General features: G+C 36.5%; 1 protein-coding gene across 1 annotated transcript in view; it reads right to left on the bottom strand.

The window, feature by feature from the left end:
- LOC122804460 (prostaglandin D2 receptor-like) overlaps positions 1 to 10959 on the bottom strand; it is a 437519-nt gene extending 426560 nt beyond the window's left edge. The window contains exon 1 of the mRNA XM_044074331.1: positions 9530 to 10959. Coding sequence (XP_043930266.1) covers positions 9530 to 10408 — 879 coding nt within the window. The 5' untranslated portion in view covers positions 10409 to 10959. The remainder of the gene's footprint in view (positions 1 to 9529) is intronic.
- Positions 10960 to 11724: the final 765 nt, after the last annotated feature.

The following is an 11724-nucleotide window of genomic DNA, read 5'->3' as shown; positions in this document are numbered from 1 at the left end:
TATCTGAAGAAACAATATATATCATTTGAGTCACAGCCTTCATTTAAGTTGATACACAACAGTGCATTACTACTGTTAATAGCCTACTTAAATAATTTATTAGATAGAGTTGTTTCAGTAACTTCACAATCCAATCTACAGACCTAGAAATTTGAATCATGGTTCTAGATCAAGATGAAATATTCATTCCCCCAGCATGCATAAATGGAATAAGAAGTTTGTTAATCTATTGTATTATCAAACTGCTGCACTTTGCCTACTGCATGCAGGCAGCTGTATGTACAGACTGGATGCTAAGTAACTAGCATATGCTCAACACATCCAAGATGGTGATAATGCTTTTTTCCAGGTGACTTTTAGCAATTCATCAATGCCAGTTTTGTCACCCAGCATCTATTACTACAGAAACAAGCTGTGTTTTGTGTCAAAGGTGCATAATTTTGGAGTGACTGTTAATGACATCCTGTCACTTAATGACCAGATCTCAGCTGTCATCAAGTCCTCTTTCTTCCAGCTTTGGAATAATCAACCTAATCAAAGACATCATTACCTTCTGATCTCCCTACTGCAGCTCATGCACTTGTCTCCTCTGTCTCAACTACTGCAATGCCCTGTATCTACAGTTTCCTGACACTAAACTTGTTCACTTACAATTGGCATAGAACTCCACTCCCCAGTTATTCACTGGGCTTTCTAAGTATCAAGATACTATACCCGTTTTATAAAGTATGCACTGGCTACCCAATAAGAAATGGATAATTTACGATCTTATTATTTTAGTCTAATAAGCCCTATGTGGTTTGGATCCCACTGTCTACTGGAACTATTGTCCTCATACAGGCTGAGCAGATCCCTGCGTTCTGTCTCTCAGGGGCTGCTACCAGTTCCTAATGCTGTTTAGAGTCCATAGGCATCCCTGCATTAGTTATCAAAGCCCATACTAGTACAACCTGCTACCTGTCTGGCAGATGGGTTTCCTAACTCTTGCTAGTTTCATACAGGGAAATAAAAACTTATCTTTTTGAGTTAGGATATAGTTGATCTACCTATGTCTCAATGTAATCCCAACTTGCACATTTTGAGAGCTCCAATATCAAACTTTAGCTAAGTCCTTTAATAGCTACCACTTGTAGGATTATATTACATATATTATCAACTTTTTTCACATTTGAATTTGATGTTACACTTTCTATAGGTATCCTTCATTTATTTGTTTGACTATTATTATATTTAATATGTTGTGTTATGTGTTTTATTGCTGTTTTATTCCACTTTTTTACTGCTTGGTAACAGGTACTTAAAACTGAAGTCGAAGATCCCGCAGACTTTTCTCCAAGTGGATTAACTACTTAATACAAAAACTGTGCAAAGTTTTGATTTTTGTTTACTTTAACTTAAAAAAAAATATATATATATATATTCTCTGACAGTCCTCATTAGCTAGGCATAACAACAAAATGGACAGTACTGAGGAATACCTGCATTTTCAGGTTCTAAGAAGCCATTTAAGTGTGACATTAGGTCTATTTATGTTTCTGAGCAGTCTTGTATTCCATCTTATTCCCATAGTGTTAGGAATTATTGCCTGGAATGCATATTGTGGTGACTTATTTAGAGAATATGGTAATTCATATATAATAACACTAAAGGGGCAGCACAGCAAAGCAGCTCATAAATACTGAGATAAAAATAATGTCATCCATTTCAATATTTTACATCTGAAGTGAAACCACAGTCAGTAATGTGAGACTATGATCAGATCTGTGTTCATAATACAGAGGATTGTGAATGGATTAACAAGAGAAGCAGGGGGTGCTTAACATTTAAGCTGAGGTCTCACACTTTAGAAATACTTAACTGATTTGTCTTTTTTTCCACATATCAGAGCATAATCACTATGCTGCAGGCACTACAAACTTGTTATGTGTCCTAAACGTGGATGTCAAGAAATTCACTTTGAGAACAATGTTTGACAGGTGACTGTTAACATCCATCTCTCGAAGACATAGTGTGTTATGACTTGAGATACAATCATAATTCTTTGTAGTACATGAAACTTCTGGAGTACTACAACTTACAGAAGAAAAGAAAGTGCAGGAGTGCAAAGTGTTTTATAGCTTTCAAAGCTGTGAAACACTTAGTGCTGTAACACAGACCATAGCTGAAAGCCAGCTTCACTTCTGAAGTATTATGTTTTTGCTTATCGTCTCTGTTGTGTGATGATTGCTGTGCATATTCTGGCTTGACAGTAGAGCATAACAACTACATAATAGCTGAAAGATGTGCATGGTATAGAGGATTATGAGCGGTTCACAGATGCTAACCTCATTATTATATGTTCAAGACATGGATGTCAAGGAATTCACCTTGAGAGTGAAGCTCAAGAAGTGAATCTTGGCATCCATTTCGAGAACACATAACAATGGGTTAGCATCAGCCAACTGGTCATAATTCTTTGTAGTACATGGAACTTTATTTGCTCCATGTACTACAGGTTACAGTTTAAAAAAAAAAAAGCAAACAAAAAAAAAGGCTAAGTGTTTTATCATCTTTCAAAGCCATAAAGCACTTAGTGAGTGCTTTCAGAAAGGTAGTGCAGTATTGTTCCTATGTTTGCACTCACCATCTATGCTTTTTAACTGTCCCAATTTTTGCAGAATGTCCAGATATTTACCTCATATGTTGCGTGTATTCCTCATAAAGTCTGTGGTTTTCAGGCAAATTACTGAGGATGGAAGGCACTAAATAATGGCATACATTTAGGTTTCAAACTTCACATTCTTCAGAAAATCAGGCAAAGGCACATCCTGTTATTCTAGTAACTTTCTAAGTTTATAAGAGGAAACCATGGACATGTTACCAATGGACAGCAGACAGAAACAAATCTTTTATTCTAGCACTGTGATTGTACTGGCAGATTTTACTGACCTTAACAACTTTAGCAGGGGGGGGAGCTTATCATTTGTTAAGATCAGGTCTTGTACCTCTCTGTTGCTTAACTGACTGCCTTTTTTATGAATATCAAGTGTAATCAGCATGCTCCATGCACTATTTAACTTGTTATTCACAGGTAACCATTTGAAATGTCAGGATGTGCACAGCAAATTCCTGAAATGTGGAGAATGAAAGACAGAAAAAGCTGCTTACATATACTAAGTCCAGGATTGCCATTTCCCAGAATATTCCCTTTTCTCTGAGATATGGTGATCGCAGAGTTGGTATAGATAAGTTTGGGGGCTATGGAAGCTTTCTGTTCTGAGGGGTTAGCTTTAACAACTCATCAAAACGAATGTTGTCTGAAAAAATCACCTATATCTCCTACCTGTAGGGCATTTCATCAGTAGCACATCCAAAGTATATTTTAATAACAACTCTACAGTCTATAAGCATGTGATTTGGAGAACATATATGAAAAAATAATCATACAATAACATGGATATGGAATTTAAAATGATACAGTATGTATTTTGATATCCTGCACATCCCTGTTATATTTGAATATTTGAATAAAAATGAATTTATAAAAAAGAATTTGTAAACTAATTTTTAGAATGTGTATAAACAATTCAGAAATACAGATTATAATGTATAGTTAGTCTACAGGATAGTATGTAGTATTAAAATTTATTTAGTGTACACTTACAATGTTATTAAAAGTAGAATAAGAAAAATATATGCATTTATCACAGAATGCACAAGAGACTTACAAAACAGCAAGACTACTGCCAAGTAGCCCATAACATCAACAGGATTCCATATCTCTAGATATGTGAGCTCAAACATCACCTTGTAAATCACATACTCCCTTTTAACAATTGATTGATTGATATCATGTGTTGCATGAATGGCAGTTTTCATGATTGTGAGAAAAGCTTTCTTTCATCCCCTTAGTCATATATGGTTTCATTTTCTGTTTTTTGGTGATGAATACTGGATGAAGCTAAACAGTTGTCTCAGCGCTATCTTACAACATTTTATAAAAACTCATATACACTTCTTAGATGACTTGTGGCATAAGCATTCAAGGTGTAGTGTGGATTATATGATAAAGGACTTTGTAAAGTTAAAAAATGGTAAAACATGGCAGATTATATTCAGAGTAAAGAAGAAATATTTGCCTTCTGGTTTGAAAATCTGCTTAGGGACCATCCATAATGAGAAGAGAGATACTGATAACAAGAAATGGAAAGAGTCCTATCACAGTTATACCAGTCAGATAGTGTAAAAATGCAGTAGGGAATGCTGGAAGATTTTAGGGTGCTTACAGAGAGGCATGAGCAGTAGAAAAAGAAAAAAAGATAGTCTTTCTTTGCACATACAGTTGTTGAGAATTTGTGTGAAATATGGTGTGTAGTTCTTAAACTGTTACATCTGTTAACAACCTGACAGATTAAAGAATATGCAAGCAATGAAAACAAAAGTGGTGGGTGACTTGTGAGAGGAAGTCTATTAGAAGAGATTGTAAATTAACCCATACATACATGAATGCGTAAACACATAAATACATGCATACACAGATAAATATATGCACAGACTGCAAGTTTTGTCCTTGTTTCAATTTCAAGGACTGTGACTATGATTCTCAGAATTGTGAGACTCATGTTGAAATCCGAGAAAACATACTATGCCTTGATATTCCTCCATGCATCCAGTCAAACAAGTTGTAGCACAAGGCTCAGTACTATAACTAATATTATTTATATTATTCAGAAATCCCCTACTTATGAGCCTCAGTTTTATTCACTGCATTTGTAACATGCAAGGCAAAATTCTCTCGGAGTCTTACAAAGACAACAACAAAATTAGGATCAGAACATTCCAGTCTTGGACAGGTCTGGTTGTGGCTACATAAATTCGGACTGAAAGTAATTTTTTTTAAATAATTCACTACTGTTTGCTACTCACAAAATTAGGCTGCTGTTAAACAGAATTTGAGCATTTCCACACCAGCTGAGTAAAAGAGAAATTGGAGAATGCCTACACATTCTTAGGAATCTGGATGGGCCAGCCCTCTCTTTTTTATTGCATGATGTAAGTTATGGAGGGGCTCATCATGGACTGAGCTTTTGACCATGAAGGTGAATTACTAGTCATTTGTTGACAAATCTAAACATAATACACACTCCAGGAAGTCTTAGGTTTGCGCACCAAATAATATTTTTCAGTCATACCGCCATTATTCAAAAGCAATACCTAACAGAAAGCTTTCTCTGCTTGTGTGTATATGTAATTTGACCTTAATCACCATACTACAGTTTTCCTAGCTGAAAGGTAAAAGGGCTTTTAAGACATAACTGAACACCTACCTGACTACATAGTTGTGTTAGACCACAAGCAGTGACAGCAGTATGAAATATTAAAGGTCTTAGGCTTAAGTTACAAATTAAAGTTAATATTTTCCTTTAATTTTTCTGTGATTCTAAAGCAGCCACGAAGCAACCATGTTTTTTTTTTTTCTTTCTTTCTTTACTTATTTTCTTATATTAAGTGGGCTAGAACTCTAATCCCAATGGAACATTTTCAGGTTTAGTTTGTGGCATACAGTAAATAAAACCTGCTCAAATTAAGTGGGAAAGTAAAATGCCACAAAACAAGCCCTGGAATGTAGAAAAGGAATCACTGTTTGAGGTAACTGGTGTACCACCAGCAGACCAATTACCACAATGGTGAGAAAATATGATTTACAGACAGCAATGAATACAATGAGAAAGACCTCATTGTTCTTTCATTAGAATGTCTCTGAATAACACTGTGGTTAGCACAAGCACTGTCAGACCTAACAACAGTAGTTTCTCCCTAGTGGCCCATGCCTCACATTGGCAGTGACATGCCTCTACACTCACACACACACACACACACACACACACACACACACACACACACACACACACACACACACATATTCAGACACCCATGCATGCACATCCACCCATCAACAACAAGCTCCCTACATCAATCACAATCACAGAAGCACTGACACATTCACCCACAAGTGAAGCTCCAACACACAAACACACAGGCACACACATTCAGACTGTCAATGCCCTATCTAATTCACCAGTATGGTCACTCACGCAGATGCACACATATGCATATATACAACTTTATTACTAACCCTACACACACACACACACACATACACATACTCTCTAACATGCCATCTTTGCTAAGCATACATAAACTGCTTCTGCTTACATAAGAGTGAGTGGGTGAGCACTGTGTTTTGATGGGGTTCACTTTCCCCACAGAAAAACATGAAATTTTATATGGCTGAGTGAGTCCTTCAATTACTTGGAAGTATACATAAGGATCTGCTGGCATTCCTGGAGGATAGCACATGGCTAATTAGCATTAGCTGCTCCCTTGGATTATCATATTATCATGTAGTTTTGCCTGTAAGACTGTTCTCCACACTGAGGTCCACACTAGCAGGAAACCTCAGTAAAAGGGTACTCTAAGAATCAGGAAAGTTTGCTACAAAGGTGCAAATGGCCATGTTACAGCTTAACCCTTGTGGTAAACCTCTCTGAATCCCAGACAAACATCAAGACACACTAGCACATTATTTTGCAAATAGGTTAAAATTGAAAATAAGGTCATACTGTGAGTAGAAAGCACAGACGACAATGACATTCATTTTAAGGAAAAATGACAAAACTGCAATATTTCCAGTATTTACAGTATACAGTATACACTAAATATAGGTTAAGTAAAAGGAGGGAGGTATTGGAAAAGAGGGGTGAAGAGAGTGATAGTGTATGTGCGTGTGTTGGGAGTGCCTGTCTAGTCAGAAAGTAATTTTGTTCAGTTCTACTTTGCCAAACAACATCTCAGAAAGTGTGATTAACCCAGGAAGTTAATAATGCATAACTTCCTAGGCAATTATGAAGATAATATAACTCCTGACAATTTTCAAATCAGATATGGAGATGAAGAGAGTATAACACATTACAAAATATTAAAAAATATATTTTGTTTTAATGTCTCTCCTGGAAGTGAAACATATTAGGCTGTTTTGTAATCATATGTATAGCTTTTGTTGTCAAAGAAAGAGTACTGGATAACACAAGCACATTATATAAATACCAGCTGTAAAGAAAGTCATTTCACATCATTATTAATTCCAATATAGCCCCCCTTGGTAAAATGTCCTTTATGAGTGAGAAGCAAAAATCAGTGTGAGGCTGCAGAAAGCTATGCCAGGAAGAAAAGATCAAATATATGTATTAGCTGCTAGCAGTTCAATTTACTTGTAATTGTGGACTGGAAAAATGGCTTTTTGTTTTATTGATAAAATCAATTTGTTTGCTTTATCATGGTGGAATAGCATAGATTACCTACACCAATTAAAATAACTTCATCACCTTGCATTATGGAACAATGCCCTGTATTTCCACTTAAGTCAAAGGTTAAGATGTTTAACTAGCATGATGTATAACATTGTACATATTCAGTATTGACTGTAACAGAACTAATAACTGTCAAAGGAAAGTAAAGATCTTGGCATCGTATATTACCTAGAATACCTAACAGGGTGGGGGGTCATGCAAGATTTATTCCTCCTTGGCTGGTGCATTTGATCTCCTGGGTTTCACCCATGGAATCAAACCTAGTCAGTGAAGAGTTGCCTAATAAATTCCCACTTCCTCAACATATTATAGCTATATTTTACCATGGCAGGACATAAAACATTTACGTGATGGTAAATAAAGAAAGAAATTTGATTTCTCAATAAAGATTTCAGCAGGGAAAATGTATCTTCTAACTCCTTTTTAGAATTCTGTGTAAAAACAGGAGTTCAAATGTACTTTCTGTGGACACAAAGGCCAAAATCCTGCAAAACAAAACTTTCTGTCTAGCCTACTGGTATAACTGATTCCTGCACTCACTGAGCATTGTATTCAGGATGAAAAAGAAAAAGCATGAACTGTTGTTGTCATCCTCATGAGAACATTTGATTCCTCTGGCTTTGTGATTAGAATCAAACCTAACTGTCAGGAATAAATCACTGATAACTACTATCCTCACCATGGATTATTACTATGTTATAATCACAGACCACATTAATTATCCAATCAATAGCCAAGTCTGATCTGGGTAAAATCTAGCACTTCTGGAATAAAACATAGACGTTGAAAAGGACAATGGTAAAACAGTACAATCTTCAAAGCAACAGTTTTTGGCAAGTCAATTTAATGTTAAAAATTTATCTTATCAAAGCCATAAGCACATAATGTAACAGTTAATGTTAACAAGAATACTTTCAACCTTAGACACTATTCATCTTGTGCCATTAATATAAAAGTAATGCTGATTAACACTGTGGAACTAAAACACATTTAAAAATCAATGATGTGTCATCCATTAGGTAAGCAAAAGTAATCATGGAGGTGAAATGGTGGCAGCAGACATTCTGTGTTGTCTTCAAAATGCAGTTATGAGATCTAGCACGACAAGATAGGTGATGATTGGTGTTTGCTTGGATTTGTTTGAAAACATGAAATAGCTAAACTTATACCTTATGATCAACAGTTGTTTGGGTGCTACTGACCTATCAGAGGTGTAATAACTGGTGCAACTGACAGCTGTCAGACTGGAACTAACAAATGACAATATTAGTAGGGACTAGAGTAATCTCGTCCATGCTTTGCTCAGGCTTTGATCATCTGGTACAATTTCAGCAATCTTGTCTACATACTTCATAACCCACACACTGACAATTGATTATTTCTTAATATCTCATCACCTGTCTAGGGGTCATGAAAAGCTTATAGTAGAAAGGTATTCTGCAGTTGTGCAATTATGCATTACTGTATGTCTCCAGAAAGGTCAAAACAAGTGGATTCATGCAGTGATTAGATTCACCCTCGGAGTGAGCTGAGCTTTTTAAATAACCACAAGTGCAGTAAGACAGTAATATGAACTGATTGTATAAAAACATTCTTCAAACATTGTTTTGATATAGCTTATAATCCGAATGAACTTGAAGTGGTGAAACATTTTCAAAATATTTTTCCTGTGGTACCTGTGGAGGTAGAGGGCACTCTTCTGCCATTTACAAGTATTAATTACTTTAGCACTTTATTTCAGGGAAACAGCAATTTCCTCGAGGTACAGTACAAAAGTGATAGGGGATACAGTATGTATCAATTGGGATTTATCCATCTAATTCAGGTAAATAGCTTGGGTACTATACATTCATCTGCTCATCTGAATACAGCTTAATTTATGAGGGACAGCTTCTACAGAGGAATGCCGTTATTGTAAATATTTTGTTTTGTGTTTGTATTCTTCATGTATTGTGTTCACATAGTTGGATTGTTACTTTTTTCAATGAAATGTGCCTGGCATCTAAATATAAAACAGAAGTGGAGACTGCGTCATTATATAGGAAAACTCGGGATCCAATGCTTTGCAATTCTATATATTTCATGTATGCATTTCATAAGACTTCATGCTATGTGTGTGAAGGAATATAGAGAAATGCATAGCTGGCTCCATTAACAGGATGAAAAAATGCTGTACTTACCATGAAGGGCAAGGAACACACCATGAAGGAAACAGTCATGATGACCAAAAGTATAAGGTGGCCACTTTCTTCAGTGTTTTGTCCTCCTGGTTTTATGTCCTCTGAACTGTAAAGTGAGTTACTTCTCATAGTTCTCTTTGCTGTCTTTTGCATTTTAATAAGATTTTTCATGGCCAGGATGTTGCATACCATAACTGCAAAGATCAAGACGCCCATTAAAGTGGCATAAAGTACAGCATAACTGAATACATTCTTGGAGGAATCTGAGGTCATTTGAATAAAACACCACGTTCCTGGACAGTACTGTACATTTTGACCAAAGCCTAGGAGTGGCAGAGAAGAGAAGATGAGACAGAAGAGATAAACCGCTGTAAAGCACAGCAAACCTTTTCTCTTTGTGATATGTCTTTGATAAAAATAGGGGTACCCTAAGGACAGACAGCACTCCAGAGCCATTGCGAGTAATATGAATATTGAGGTGAGCGCAAAAAATGCCATGAGGAAGGCAAATGAATTACACATACTGTTGTTTCCATCAGCAATCCCTTTTAGAGTCTTATTTAAGGCGTAACAGACGAACACAGGCGCGCTAACTAAACACTTGCCTAAAAGATCATTTAGTACCAGTCCACTTGCCAGAACGTAAAATACAGAAATCTTATGTTTGAAGGTCCTTTTGTGCTTCAAGAGAATAATAAGGGCAATCACGTTGCCGAAAACTCCTGTACCAAATAACACAGCACTGGTGATCACTGATGCATTCCGTCCAATGTTCTTTTCATCTATACAAGAATGGTTCATACATCCAATATTAGTGTCATCCTTGCATGAACTGTTGCTCATACTTAAGTAATGAAGGGTCTCAGAGTCCGAGGACATAAATCAAGGAGTTCTGTTGTGGAGTTACGTGAACGGCCCGGAGGTACGTAACTGTCTTAAGGACATCGTTTTTTTTTCTTCTTATTTCCCCTTCAGGATGTTTAGTAGTACTGACTTTTATTCAATTGATTTAGCACAGTTGTTGATATAACCAGTGAAAAGAATCACTACAGAAGCCTCTAGTAGCGTGGCGTTTGTCTTTATCACTTATTACTTGGGGCGGAGGCAGTTAGCTAACACCCACCCTCGGTAGCGCATGGAGGGTGGCACTCGGTGTGATGTTAGCGTGAAATGTGTGAAGTAATAAGCACAGACTAACAAAAGTATTTTAGCCTTAGCTTCCCTTTCCGTAGCCCACTGTCGTCCTCACTTGTTAAGTTACAAATTCGTTTAAAGATAAAACCCATTAGTGGAGCGCGCGAAGCCAAGTACGGCTACAGACTCACCAGAAGCGCGTGGACTTAGCTTTCCTCCGTATAATTTGTTGTTGGGCGACGCACCTTGCTTGCTGTTGCCAGTTCTCAAATACCTTCAAAAACCGTAAAGGAACAACTATTTGCTTAATACAGGACAGCATATGCTGATTACTATCAGAAACGCCTATCATACCTATCAACTGTACAGGTTTTCGCAGAATATCCAGATTTTTGCCTCATATTTTTGGTGTGTTCCTCCTAACTTCTGCTCCTTTCTGGCAAATAGCTAAGGATTGTAATCATTACATGATGACAAACATTTGAGTTTAAGACTCAACATCCTTCAGAAAATTCATGCTAAAGCAAAACCTATTATTCTGTCAACTTTCTAAGTTTGTAAAAGCAATATTCAAAATCTGTCTTTATTTGTCCCCCGCATTATTTTAGGCGTTGTCCAGGTTTTTTGCTCTAAGAGGTTGGGTGGAATGCCTTATATATTTAGTAAAACAATTTAATTTTTGGGTAACATTTCGGCATATCTATCCAGTGTATCCCATTAGGACAAACGTCCCACATTTGGGTTTTAAAACGTCCGTGTTCCTCGCAATTCCACATTGTCACACATTCAGTGTTAGTAATTGTTTAGGTTGATACCCATGGTAAAAGGTACTGCATCATATTATTTCACCAAAACAATGTTTAGTAAATATAAAATAGCACATTTAACCGTCATGTGAGCTTCTTGGATGATAGTGTTATGAAGCGTTCCGCATTTTGTCCATTTGTTGCACATTATGAGGAAGAAAGTAGTATTTATTTTGGATATGGAAGGTTGAGAGCCATATATTTGAGCTATGTAAAATACCCGTTTAATCTTATCACTATCCTCGAGAGCATCAT

The sequence above is a fragment of the Protopterus annectens genome, chromosome 6.part0 (genome assembly GCF_019279795.1).
Source record: "Protopterus annectens isolate FY-2018-M chromosome 6.part0, PAN1.0, whole genome shotgun sequence".
Lineage (NCBI taxonomy): Eukaryota > Metazoa > Chordata > Ceratodontiformes > Protopteridae > Protopterus > Protopterus annectens.
This window is presented reverse-complemented; position numbering and strand designations above follow the sequence as displayed.